At 39.0% G+C, this 14889-nt stretch overlaps 1 protein-coding gene across 1 annotated transcript in view; it reads right to left on the minus strand.

The window, feature by feature from the left end:
- Nucleotides 1-14889, minus strand: part of OSBPL11 (oxysterol binding protein like 11) — a 71707-nt gene that overhangs the window by 19610 nt on the left and 37208 nt on the right. The window contains exons 7-9 of the mRNA XM_007985536.3: nt 14341-14486; nt 10733-10873; nt 2175-2673 (exon numbers count right to left, since the gene is read on the minus strand). Of these exons, the coding sequence (XP_007983727.2) occupies nt 2175-2673; nt 10733-10873; nt 14341-14486 (786 nt within the window). The remainder of the gene's footprint in view (nt 1-2174; nt 2674-10732; nt 10874-14340; nt 14487-14889) is intronic.

Consider the following 14889-nt stretch of genomic DNA (forward strand, 5'->3'; position numbering starts at 1 on the left):
TATGGAGTTTATAACGAAGGGTAGCAAACTTTTTTTAAAAAACTAATAAAATATGAATGATTTCAGCTGGGTGTAGTGGCTCACTTGAGCTCACAAGTTTGAGACCAGCCTGGGCAACATGGCAAAATCTCGTCTCTACAAAAAAAATACAAAAATTAGTTGGGCATGGTGGTGCATGCCTGTAATCCCAGCTACTGTGGAAGCTGGGGTGGGAGGATGGCCTGAGCCTGGGAGGCAGAGATTGCAGGGAGGCAGAGATTGCAGTGGGCCATCTCGGCCCCACTGCACTTCAACCTGGGTGACACAGCTAGACCATGACACACACACAGACACACACACACACACACACACACACACACACACACGAGAGAGTACTTTCTAATGTTATAAAAGTTGTAATTAACTTGAAATATTATTTGGAAATTGGTAAGACATACTACAACAGAACTTAAAAATGGGGAAAACTGAAAAAGAGGATATTTTCTTCATAATGACTAAAACACAATCTCAAAATATTAGAGTGACAGGCTTAAATGATGCCATGCTTACACCGTAAAATGACATTCAGAGCAAAGTGTTCTTTGCATAAGCGTTTTCCTTTAACATAAAAGTGGTAGTTTTTTTCCTATCATTATATTTTCATTAACTCTTCAATAATTTCTGTGGAGATTTTTGTTTTTGTTTCATATTCTTGGTCAAAAAACATTGTGTTTCCAAAAATAATTTTTCACAATCTTCTGATTAAGTAGAATTAAATTTTATCAGTATGTATTTTTAAATATTCTATGAATAGCACCTAAATATTCTATGAATAGCACCTCTGGCCTCCATCTCCTAAAGTGCTGAGATTACAGGCTAATGCCTCGAGGTAGAGGCCAAAAGATCACTTGAGCCCAGGAGGAGTTCATGACCAGCCTGGGCAACATATTGAGACCCTGTCTCTAAAAATAAAAATAAAAAAAATTAGTTTAGCATGGTGGTGCGTGCCTGTAGTCCTAGCTACTTGGGAGGCTGAGGCAGGAGGATGGCTTGAGCCAAGTAGGTCAAGGCTGCAGTTAGTTATGACCATGCTACTGCACTTCAGCCTGGGCAACAGAGCAAGACCCTGTTTCAAAAAAAAAAAAAAAAAATTAAATTAAAAAAAAAAAGATTTACCTTTATTTTTTTGTGATTTTTTATAATAATGAAAATTTGGGACCAACCTCAATGTCCAAATAAAGGGAAATGTTTAAATAAAAGATAGAAAATATATTTCATAGAATATTATGCAGTCATTAAAATGTTTTATTAATGACATGAGAAAACGAATATATTTAATTAAAAAGGAGGACACAAAACTATATATATTATTAATTCTAATTTTATAAGGCTAAAAGTCCTGAATATACACACACAGAAAAAGTATAAAATATTAAATTATATATATATATATGGATGCAGGCATTACAGAAGTTTTTATTTTCTGCTTTGTACTTTTCTAGTTTTCCAAATATTTGATAAGAAATATTTAAAATCGCCAAGCACGGTGGCTCATGCCTGTAATCCCATCACTTTGGGAGGCCGAGGCGGGTGGGTCATCAGAGGTCAGGAGTTTGAGATCAGCTTAACCAACATGGTGAAACCCCAACTCTACTAACAATACAAAAATTAGCTGGGTGTGGTGGCATGGTGGCAGGCGCCTGTAATCCCAGCTACTCGTGAGTCTGAGGCAGAAGAATTGCTTGAACCTGGGAGGTGGAGGTTGCAGTGAGCTGAGATCGCGCCACTGCACTCCAGCCTGGGTGACACAGCGAGACTGCATGTCAAAAAAAAGAAAAGAAAAGAAATATTTAAAATCAGAAAAAAATAATTTAAAAAGAGAATTTACATTAGTTCATAGATATACTCCTCCCATCCCCCCCAAGAAGCATTCTGGAACACTCTAGGAATTGGAGCTAAAAATTAACTTAACATTTTAAACTTATAGTTAATATTTATCCAGGGTTCCTAAATTTAAGATTGTAGTTTGATATTAAAAATTGTAAAACAGGCACTTGACCTTCATGTGCCTGCTTGGGTTTCTTCCAAACGAACTACCCTTTCTTTCCTGTTCTAAAGCCTTTTTAAATAAACTTTCATTCCTGCTTGGAAAAAAAAAAAAATACATATATATGTAAAATAATTTTTCTACTTACCTTCTCCAACCATTGTCACACCTATTGACATGCCTAAGAACTTGCTCTTAGTCCAGATATGCGCGTTTACACACATCTTCCTCTCTGTACATTCTGCATAAAATCCTGAGACTGGAGGATGATGAGAAACCTGCTCAGCAACAAATCTGACTGTATAACAGTCTGCTCCCACCTGGTTCAAAGACTCCTCCGATAAAGGAGCATGATTTGTGACTCCCTGGGTGGAAGAACTGCTAAAAACACTGGATGCTACCTCGCTTTTTGGCATCCTCCAGGAACAGTGAAATGTTTCTCCAATGATAGGATTATATGGTTTTTTAGCAATGGCTCCCTTACGGCCTTCATGAAATGAGGTAAGGTAGTACTCAACAAAGCGAATCATTCTGTCCTCAGCTGTGGCTCCATTAGTGATGGCTATAAATAGGTCTGGATGAGACATAAAGTCTGCATACATTTCCAGCAAGGAACGCTTCTCTAGGATAAATGTAGGAAGCACCACCTAAAACAACAACAACAATCAATGAAAGAGGGGAAATTTAATCCATATGTAGCATATCTGCAGACAACTATTCTCTCTCTGAAAACATTTCATTCTAGATGGGTATTAAAAACAAAGTCATAAAGAAAAAGTATTTAGTCACATTAAAAAATAAGCATTCTTGGCCAGGCACAGGGTCTCATGCCTATAATCACAGCACTTTGGGAGGCCAAGTTGGGAGGACTGTTTCAGCACAGTAGTTCGAGACCAGCCGAGGCAACACAGTGGAACCCTGTCTCTATAAAAGATACGAAAATTAGCTGGGCATGGTGCCTTGTGCCTGTAGTCCCAGCTGCTCAGGAGGCTGAGGTGGGAGGATCACTTGAGACTGGGAGGTCGAGGCTATGATGAGCCACGACTGTGCCACTGCACTTGTACCTGAGCAACAGAGTGAGACCCTATCTTGGGGGGGAAAAAAAAAAGCATTCTTACAAGGAAATGCAAACCTACCCAAGATTAAACATAAATTCAAGAGGGTTAGAAGAAACTTCAAAAAAATCCTCAAACTTCTAGACTGGATAAAAGTATCACTAGGGAAACGGCATTAAAACTCAAAGTAAACGTTAGCCTGCCTTTGCTCCTTTCCTATGTTAAAATTAAACTGTAGATGAATGACCAAAACATGAGAAGAGTCAATAAATGTCATTCCCTGAGAACAGACTAGAGATCACAGACCGAAGCAAAAACTGCAACATATATTTAATCTTAAGTACAAGAGAACTATTTCCAATAAGAGAACTTATTATACTTAAAACCAGGTAAGTATAAGAAAGATTAAATATTTTACTTAAAGCAGAGTTGGGAGAGGCACTGCAAAATGGTTCAAACCTCTGAGAAAGCAAAATCTGGCAATATTTTTCAAGAGCCCTAAGATGCTCTTAACCATTTAGCCTAGTACTTATTATTCTAAGAATCTAGCCTTAGGAAATAAATAATTGAATGAAGGAAAAGCAATGTGAAAAAATAATTAGAACAACCTCTATTTTAAACTATGGTTCTAGCTAACTGAAGTAGGGAACTTTCATTTAATTAACTATTATAGTCATTTAAAAAGATGGTTTTGAAGATGATATAAATAATACAAAAGACAGTGGATGTTGTAGATTCAGTTGGTGAATTGAACACATGCATCTTAATTTCATTTTCTACTAAAATTCCCTTGAAATTAAATAAACTTCATATAAAGACAAACACAGAGATACCAGGAAAGTGGACAAAACACAACAAAATTTTGAGAGTTCCTAATTAGAAAGCTGAAACTCAGGCAGTAGATTACAACATGCACAGATTCCTGAAAAGGCTCAGGAGCTGACAGCACTAGGTGCCTCTGGATCTGACAGTTCACAGAAATGCTAAAATAAAAATAACTGAGTAAAATCTGTATGGAAAGCAATCAGATGCCTAACTCACACTCCCAACTCCACACTGTTAGTCACTACCCTCTTAGACCTCAAAAGTCTAGAGGTTCAGCCTCCGGATAAACAAGGTGGTCATTCTCTAGACTGGAGAATAGCAAGGAATTCTAAGAGAGTGGATACCAAGTGATACATAACAAGGGCATTTAATAACTTCATGTAAACTAATGTTAGCTATTAACACCCACTCTCATGCAGCCTTCTTCTCCTTTTTAACTACTTTTGGACTCACCAAGTACGAGATGAAAAAATTTTTCTTCTGGGAAATTTGACTAAACCTAGAGGAAAAACCTAATGATACTGACACCAAGTTTCCCAACAAATGGCCCATCCAGATTATGGGACAATGAAAAACATAGGCACCACCTATGTGTTAAAGCTTAAAGTCAGGTTTTAGTTTCCCTAAACTTAATTGTGAGCAGAAAAGAAATACTGATTTCCGAGAAAACCTCTAACTAGGAATATAAAGAACAAAATAAAGAAACGGATTTGGAGAAACAGAAACCTCAAAGGAGGGGGAAAAAAATAATATCTTCAGAGAATTAAGAAGATATTATATACATACAAGAATGCTTTTTAAAAAAATCAGCACATTTAAAAACATAACAATAATTAAAAGTCAAAAGAAGGGTTAAAAGATAAAAGGTAAGGAAATCTCCCAAAACACCAAAGCCAGACAAAGAGAGAAAAGGAAAAGTAGGAGAGAAAAATAAAAGACCAGACCAGGAAGTCCAATGGCCATATAATAAGGATTTCAGAGAAAAATAAAAAATTGGAAGAAAAAAAAATCACTGTGATGGTTAATATTGAGTGTCAACTTGATTGGATTGAAGGATGCAAAGTAATGTTCCTCGGTGCGTCTGTGAGGGTGTTGCCAAAGGGGATTAACATTTGAGTCAGCGGACTGGGAGAGGCAGACCCACCCTCAATCTGTGTAGGCACCATCTAATCAGCTGCTAGGATAAAAGCTGGCAAGGGAACATGGGAAGACTAGACTTGCTGAGTCTTCTGGCCCACATCTTTCTCCTGTGCTGGATGCGTCCTGCCCTCAAACATCGGACTCCAAGTTCTTCGCTTTTGGACTCTTGAACCTTCAACCACAGACTGAAAGCTGCACTGCTGGCTTCCCTACTTTTGCAGTTTGGGAACTCAGACTGGATTCCTTGCTCCTCAGCTTGCAGATGGCCTATTACGGGACTTTACCTTGTGATTATGTGAGTCAATACTCCTTAATACACTCCCCTTTATGTATCTATCTATCCTATTATTTCCATCCTTCGAGAGAACCCTAATACAATCATCAAAGAAATAATTCAAGAAAATTTCAGAGAACTCAAAACCATGAGTTGTCACACTGAAAAGGCCCACCGAGTACCCAGATACAATGGATAAAAGAAACCTACATCAGTGTCATAATACCAAGATATGACAAAGAGAAGATTCTAAACAATTTTGGAGAGAAAAACTACAAAACAACTCACAAACAAAAGATCAGGAATCAGAATGACTTCAGTCTTTTCATTAGAACCCTGTAGCAGGCCGGGCGCGGTGGCTTAAGCCTGTAATCCCAGCACTTTGGGAGGCCGAGACGGGCGGATCACGAGGTCAGGAGATCGAGACCATCCTGGCTAACACGGTGAAACCCCGTCTCTACTAAAAAAAAAATACAAAAAACTAGCCGGGCGAGGTGGCGGGCGCCTGTAGTCCCAGCTACTCAGGAGGCTGAGGCAGGAGAACGGCGTAAACCCGGGAGGTGGAGCTTGCAGTGAGCTGAGATCCGGCCACTGTACTCCAGCCTGGGCGACAGAGCGAGACTCCGTCTCAAAAAAAATAAAAAAAAATTAAAAAAAAAGAACCCTGTAGCAAGGAGACAGTATAAAAGAAAATTATTTAAAAATAACAAATTCTTTTTTTTTTTTTTTTTTTTTTTTTGAGATGGAGTCTCGCTCTGTCACCCAGGCTGGAGTGCAGTGGCGTGATCTCGGCTCACTGCAACCTCCACCTCCCAGGTTCAAGTGATTCCTGTGCCTCAGCCTCCTGAGTGGCTGGGATTACAGGGATGTGCCACCATGCCTGGCTAATTTTTGTACTTTTAGTAGAGACGGGATTTCGTCATGTTGGCCAGGCTGGTCTCGAACTCCCGGCCTCAAGTGATCTGCCTGCTTCGGCCTCCCAAAGTGCTGGGATTACAGGCATGAGCCACTGCACCTGGCCACAAGCAACAAATTCTATCTAAACCAGCAATGAAACATGAGGGCAACACAGACATTTCAGACACACATTTTCACATTTGCTTCTTACAAATCTTCCTGAGAAATTAATGGAGGATGTATTCCAACAAAATGAGAGGCAACCAAGAAAGAAGAAATGGATACAGTAAACAGATTTAGCCAAAGAGAAAGCTAAAGGAAATCTTGGTCCAGATTAGAGTGATGCGACTCAAGAGACAGACATACTGAAGACTGTCATCCACACGCTTCATACTGCCATTGTATCATCTTTTCAAACCTGAGGATAAAATAGCCTAGTGAAACTGATTCCGAGTGTATCTGTATTTGGCTTGTGTTGACTATCTGCTGGTGAAATTCTTACTCTCCTCTCCATGTTCTGCTGTCTGGATTGGCTGAAGATGCTCATTTCCCCAACAGATGCCTTCTAACTTCAATCTATTCCTGAGAGTTGGAGGTAGGTCACAGTTTGTTTTGAAACTGAAAATACTGAGCAGTTCACTCCCCCAGCCCACATTCCTCCTGCAGCTGGCTCACACCAAATGCTCTGGGATGTATATTTTACAGGACTCACAACTTTGCCTTCTAATTTCACCAGAAAGGGCTCTTCTAAACTTTCTCAATAACATAAAAAGCTAAAGCCAGAGACTCAAATGTTTAACTTGTCTTTTTCTGGGAGCTGTTTTCTACAAATGGCAACACAGTCCTTTCCTTATGCTAAGCTTATGTTAGCTATTCATTTTTTTCTAAACATCATTATGGAGTACAAAAAAGCAGTAAAACCATAGCAAAAAGTAGAGGGATAATTAACACAAAAGTAAAGTAAATTGTTATACGGAGGAAAAAGTAGAGGACTATAAATGAGAGGGGAACTCAGAGATTCCAAGTTCAGGCAATGTTCTATAGCTTAATATCAGAGGTAGATACATGGGTATTCATTTTATCTTTTTTCTTTGAATGTTTATATGTATTCCATTCAGTCTTCTGTGTGTTTAACACATTTCACACACACAAAAATTAACTGAAAAAAGGAAGTAAAACAAAATTGCATATAAACTATGACAAAGTGAAGAAAGATTGGACAGGAATACCAAAAGTGAGAGCTGTGTTATGTTAGGGTAGTGAAAAGATAGATTTTCTTTGGTTTTCTAAAATTTTCTGTGTTTACACTAATTTCATAATATTATTTAAAAAGGAATAAAATGAACAGTAGGGAAAGTGCATATTACTTAGTCACAATATGAAGGTTAGGACCATGGTTATCTTCTTTGTTGCTGTCCCAAGAGCTAGCACAGTGTCTGGAATATAACAAGGGCCCAGTAAATATTTGTTAAGTAAGTGTTGTTATTAGATAAGACATAGCTGTAACAGAATTTTAGTCACCAGACTATTTTTATTTATTTGTTTATTTTTTGAGACGGAATCTAGCTCTGTCGCACAGGCTAGAGTGCAGTGGTGCAACCTCGGCTTACTGTAACCTCTGACTCCTGGGTTCAAGCTATTCTCTCCTGCCTTAACTCCTCAAGCAGCTGAGATTACAGGCGTGTGCCACCACACTCGGCTAATTTCTTTGTTTTTAGTAGAGACAGGGTTTCACCATGTTGGCCAGGCTGGTCTCCAACTCCTGACTTCAAGTGATCCACCCGCCTCAGCTTCCCAAAGTGCTGGAATTACAGGCATGAGCCACGGCGCCCAGCCCCAGGCTCTTTAATATTGCCTGAAAAGTATCATTCCATTAAATGTTGTATAGATGCTCTTAATTTGTGGTTGGTTAATATTAATGTAATATATGTGTAACACATACAACTTTCTTTCTTTGAGACAGGGTCTCGCTCCGTTGCCCAGGCTGGAGTGCAGTGGCACAGTCTCGGTTCACTGCAACCTCCACCTCCCAGGTTCAAGCAATTCTTGTATCTCAGCTACCTAGTAGCTGGGATCGCAGTCGTGCACCATCATGCCCAGCTAATTTTTGTATTTTTTAGTACAGACAGGGTTTTGCCATGTTGTCTAGGCTGGTCTTGAACTCTTGGGCTCATGTGATCCACCTGCCTTGGCCTCCTAAAGTGCTGAGATTACAGGCATGAGCCACCACACCCAGCCACATACAACTTTTTAATCAACAAGGTACAAAGGTGGAAAAAGTATAGTATATGCCGTTATTCATGCCATGAGAGAACTTCTACCATGTGGATTACTATTACAGCACACTTTTTTCAAATGCTCTTATGCCTCATAAACCTCAATGCTGTTCTTGCGCCTTACAAATGCAAATCTCAGGGACTGCAAACACCATGCTAATACCAAACAACCCTATTCAGAAGACTATTCATTTTTAACCAGTTTCACAACTATGAGGTCTTTTCTGAACCATTAATATGAAAATATTTCTGGAACAGAAATGATTCCCAGTTGAAATACTGAAGCTATATAAATAATGAAAGTTTTATGGGTTTCTTTATTAATTCCTAAAATGTCTGCTTCTTATGCTTTCTATTTAAGTTATATTTTCAGATGAACAATTTGTTGGAAACAATGTTTTAAATCTACCTTCAATGGCATCAAAAAAATCTCCAATTGATATCTATCTCCTAAAGTCAATTTTGAAATTCCATACTAATGCAAAATTGTTTCATCAGTAATTCAAAGTAAATAATCCTAAAGTAATATATATTTGACATATATAGGTTTTGAACTTGATTGGCTTTTTAAATTAATGTCATGGATTAATTGTTAAGACAAATTAAGACACACTAGTTAAATAAACTGGGAACAGAGAAAACCGGCCTAAAATTAAAAACGATAGATTAGTGCTTCTCAAACTTTAATGTATATATGAATCATAAAGGATCTTATTAAAATGCAGATTCTGGTCCACCACATCTGCGACTGGGGCCTGAGATTCTGCATTCCTAACAAGTTTCCAGGTGATGGCGATGCTACTGGTCTTCAGATCACACTTAAAGTAGCAAAGCTTTTGGCCAGGAATCTGCAAACCGTAGTCTTTGGGTTAAATCTGGCCTCCTGTTTTAGTAAATGAAGTTTTGTTGGAATATAGCCATGCCCAATCCAGTATATTGTCTATGGCTACTTTTATACTACAAAGGCAGAGTTGAACAGCTACAACAGAGACCTATGTCCATATAGCTGCAAATATTTACTATCTGGCCCTTTACAGAAAAAGTCTGCAGACTCCTGTTATAGATAATACCCAAATGCATGATCCGCATGTGGGAAGTAAGTGAAAGTGTCTTTCATAGTTTTGTAGGATTACATAATTTTCTCTACATTTTCCAGTATAGTATACCAATGGACTCCTTTAATTTTGTTCTGAAACTCAAAGACAATTGGTATTATTTGCCAGACAACTTCCTGCTGCACAAGAAAACCAGAAAGCCTTTTTTTTAGTGATGGAGTCTTGCTCTGTTGCTCAGACTAGAGCGCAGTGGCACAATCTCAGCTCACTGCAACCTCCACCACCCAGGATCAAGAGATCCTCCCACCTCAGCCTCCCGAGTAGCTGGGGACTACAGGCCACCATGCCCGGCTAATTTTTGTATTTTTAGTAGAGACGGGGTTTCACCACATTGGCCGGGCTGGTCCCAAACTCCTGACCTCAAGTGATCCGCCTACCTCAGCCACCTCCTAAGACAGGGTTTTGTCATGTTGGCCAGGCTGGTCTTGAACTCCTGATTTAAATTGATCTGCCCACCTCAGCCTCCTGAGTTGGGGTTTCACCACGTTGGCCAGGTTGGTCTTGAACTTCTGACCTCAAGTGATCCACCTGTCTCAGCCTCCTGAGACAGGTTTCACCTCGGCCTCCCGAGGACAGTGGATCATTTGAGATCAGGAGTTCAAGGCCAGCCTGATTACAGGCATGAGCCACTGTGCCTGGCCAAGAAAGCCATTTTTTATGAAAATAAAAAATGTTCATCAGGAGACTAAAAAAAAAAATCATAAAAAATAAAAAGATCAGCCAGGTGCGGTGGCTCATGCCTGTAATCTCAGCACTTTGGGAGGCTGAGGTGGGAGAATCACGAGGTCAGGAGCTCGAGACTTGCCTGGCCAACATGGTGAAACCCCATCTCTACCAAAACTACAAAAAATTAGCTGGGCGTGGTGGTGGGTGCCTATAATCCCAGCTACCCAGGAGGATGAGGCAAGAGAATCACTTGAACCCAGGAAGTGGAGGCTGCAGTGAGCCGAGATTGCACCACTGCACTCCAGTCTGGGCAATAAGAGTGAAACTCTGTCTCGAAAAAAAAAATTAAAATTAGTATTAACAAAGTAAATAAATAAATAAAAAGTCCTGACATAAACATGAAGAATTACTGGTACAGCCCTTAACAATCTCCATAGCCAGCTTATGCCATTACTTACTCTCGTTAAATCCATGCCCAGCTTAAGCTGTGACAAGAGATGTAGGATGACACTACGTTGTTCTTCTACAGCTCCCAGGTCATCTTCTTTGTTGTCACATGTATCCTCTATCTCATCATCTGCATTTATTTCTTCAGGCTCCTTGATGCAAAACAAAGCAAAAGTCTAGTATTTTAGCTACCTATTCATATCCATTGAGGACAAAAATATAAATATCAGATTTGAAGACATTTATATTTGACCTAAGTGATTCTGAGTATGGGCAAAAATCTTTCAGAACTGTAACTATTTGGCCATGGAATAAATTTCCTTCAGAGAGCCCCATTATTGTTGATATTGAACATATTGCAGTTTTGCCATATATATCACATATGAACTATTTTTCTTTTTTGGAGGGAAAATAGAATTTTTCAAAAAGAGTGAAGAATGTCTCCTCCAGCCTCCAGAGTCGCTGGGATTACCGGCGTGCACCACCGCATCCAGCTCATTTTTGTGTTTTTAGTAGAGATGGGGTTTCACCATGTTGGCCAGGTTGGTCTCAAGCTCCTGACCTCGAGTGATCCACCCACCTTGGCCTCTCAAAAGTGCTGGGATTACAGGTGCCCACTACCACGCCCAGTTCCTTAATTGCTTTTTTCTTTTTGAAACAGGGTCTTGCTCTGTTGCCCAGGCTGCAGTACAGTGGCGTTACCTCACTGCAACCTTCACCTCCTGGGTTCAAGCGAATCTACTGCCTCACCCTCCCAAGTAGCTGGGATTACAGGGACACGCCACCACACCTGGCTAATTTTTGTATTTTTAGTAGAGATTAGGTTTCGCCATGTTGGCCAGGCTGGTCTCAAACTCCTGACCTCAAGTGATCCACCTGCCTTGGATTCCCAAAGTACTGGGATTACAGGCGTGAGCCACCATACCCAGCCCCTTGTTTTTTATATATATTTATAATCATATATCCTCCTCTCATGTAAAATTTACATGTTTATAATTATACTAAACCTTTTTTCTCAAAAGTCTCTTTCTTCCTAATTTTGCTTCGTGAATGACAATACAATTTTATCTAATCATTTATGCTCAAAAACTTGGGACTTGACTTGATCCAACCCTATATCCAGTCAGTCACAAATCCAATTGATTTTTCATTTGAAATGCACATAATCTATTCATTTGTCTTCATGTCTACTTCCATATCCTTCTATTCACATTTTTTTCCAAGTCATATCATGTACCAATCTTCTTAAACATAGCACATTCTTCCCCATGATCATGATGCTATTGTTATTAAGACTAAACCCTTCTGCATTATTTTTATGTTATTTGGGGGCACAATTTACACTGCATTCTATGGAGTAGAACACTTAGTAGCCAGGTGTTCTACTAAATTCAATTGATCCTTATAAGGATCTTAAAAGGTAGTATTATCCCTACCTTACCGATGAGGAAGTTGAAGCTAAGGGTGGTTAATTAATTGGTCCACATGTTACTGAATGGCATATCCTGGGTTTAAAACTACCAGGCAAGCTTTCTCCTCAATAAACACACATGCCTTAGGATCCTTGCTAGTGTTAGTCCTTCATCTTGAGAGTCCCATTCTCTTCCTCCTCCCTTCAAATCCTGTCTCATTTCAAAGCTCAATTCCAATCCCACTTTCTCTCCAAAGCATTTCTCATGTACCCGACTCAATATGTCTTCTTCCTTTCTCTGAATACCCCATCCCAATAGCCTACATGGCATCAATTAAGAAAAAAAGTATATTGCTTTATATTATCATCTCATTGTTTCAGTGTATATGTTGTGACTCCAAGCAGATTATAAGTCTCTTCAGTGAAAAACTTGTATCTTCCAATTTTTGCTTCTTCTCTAATTCTTAGCATTGGACTTGTCATATACTAAGCTTAATAAATACTTCTTAATTGCTGATTCTACAAATGAGCTAGTCAAACAGCTATAGAGAAAAAGCATTTTATATATTATTGTTTTTTCTCCTCCCCTGCCAACCCTTGCCTGCAATGCCTGCCTTATCAAGCCAACACTTTTGTCAACTTTGGAAGTCCCTGTGCCGTACATTTCTTCTAAGAAGTAATTTACGAATATATAAAGTACCATTAACTATGCATTACTCTTGACTCAGTAATGCTACTTGGTAGTATAACTTTTTTTTTTTTTTTTTTTTGAGACGGAGTCTTGCTCTGTCGCTCAGGCTGGAGTGCAGTGGCGCAATCTCGGCTCACTGCAACCTCTACCTTCTGGGTTCACGCCATTCTCCTGCCTCAGTCTCCCAAGTAGCTGGGACTACAGGTGCCCAACACCATGCCTGGCTAATTTTATATATATATCTATATACCTATATAGATATATATATATTTTTTTAGTAGAGATGGAGTTTCACTGTGTTAGCCAGGATGGTCTCGATCTCCTGACCTCGTGATCTGCCCCCCTCGGCCTCCCAAAGTGCTGAGATCACAGGCGTGAGTCACCGTGCCCGGCCGCTACTTGGTAATATCTTGTTTCCAATAAGTTATATTATTATTATAAGATAAGCTAAAAAAAAAAAAAAATAGAAGGCCGGGTGTGCTGGCTCACGCCTGTAATCCCAGCACTTTGGGAGGCCGAGGCGGGTGGATCACCTGAGGTCCAGAGTTCGAGACCAGCCTGACCAACATGGAGAAACCCCATCTCTACTAAAAATACAAAATTAGCTGGGCGTGGTGGTACATGCCTGTAATTCCAGCTACTAGGGAGGTTGAGGCAGGAGAATCACTTGAACCCCGGAGGTGGAGGCTGCAGTGAGCTGAGATCACGCCATTGTACTCCAGCCAGGCAACAAGAGCGAAACTGTCAAAAAAAGAAAGAAAGAAAGAAAGAAAATGTTGGAAACAAGATAATAAAGTGTTATTTATAAACTAAAAAAAAAACAAACCCCAAACAATCTAGATATTCAACAATAGGGACATTAACTCAATAGACTACTTCAATCTTTAATTATACAGACTAGTACAACATAGGAAAATGCTTATCAAGTAAAAATAGCTTAAAATAACAGATGTGAACACAAAAGGCAAAAAAAATCAATATGAATTGTTATAGTGTAGATTATGAATAGAATAAAACCCTCTTCAGCTTCTAAGAAATGTGAAATGAATAATAGTTTATAAAAATATAAACCCTAAGATTCTGTGCTATTTTAAGTAGGGTAATACTTGAAACAACAGGCTTGGTAAAGTGCTTATTATGAAAAAGACTTAAGTTTTAAGATTATAAACTTAATAAGTAATGTTAAGATAATGGGTTAAGAAATGTAAGAGATAAACATTGTACAAATCTCGTAAGTTGTTTTCTAGGAAAAGAAAAACATAAATTTCAATTTTTTAAATATATTTTTATCAAGCAAAAGTAAACTAAAGGTAAGAAGGGCACATAATTTAACCTGGAAAATTCAACAAGTTTAATATCAGAGACCTCTTCAAAAACAGTGCAGTTTAAAATGTTTTAGAATCTTCAAGAGTGTTGCTCAGGTGTTAAGTTGATGTGCATGCCCTGAAAATGAAAAGAAAACTGACTCTTTGATACCTAATTTTTCACATCAAAACCATATTTTTATATTACCTTACCCTTGCTAATAGTCCAGATTCTGCAACAGGCCGCTCTTCTGGGACTGCCACCGGCTTACTCTGCTCAGTTGCAAAGGGCTGGTCAGCTCCATTTTTATAGTGGTTTGATAAAGATATCTTTGGTTCTAACCACTCGATTGTTGTTCCTGATGAAGTAAGAGAAACCTTTCGCTGAAACTTGCTCATAATCTAGAAAGTTCGGCAGATATGGATTTTATTTAACAATTTTGTTTCGAGCCTACAAGACTAAAAGCAATTAAACCTGTTAAGAGACCCTGCAAGACAGCCACTTATATCTCATTAGCATGAGCCCGATGATTGGGTATTTTACAACAGAGCAACTTGCAACTTGATATCAGATACTATTTAAAAGAAATCAACCCTGAATAGGACTGAATTCATTCTTGGACAAGTCTGCGAATCACGAAGTATATTTATAACCTAACAGTTGATTTGCTGTCTTTGTCCCTCTACTGCTTAAAAAGTATGCAATTAGGCTTTAGAGAGAGTCACAGCGACAGGAGGAGTCTGGGACTGTGAAAGAGTAAA

The sequence above is a fragment of the Chlorocebus sabaeus genome, chromosome 22 (genome assembly GCF_047675955.1).
Source record: "Chlorocebus sabaeus isolate Y175 chromosome 22, mChlSab1.0.hap1, whole genome shotgun sequence".
In the NCBI taxonomy this organism is placed as follows: domain Eukaryota; kingdom Metazoa; phylum Chordata; class Mammalia; order Primates; family Cercopithecidae; genus Chlorocebus; species Chlorocebus sabaeus.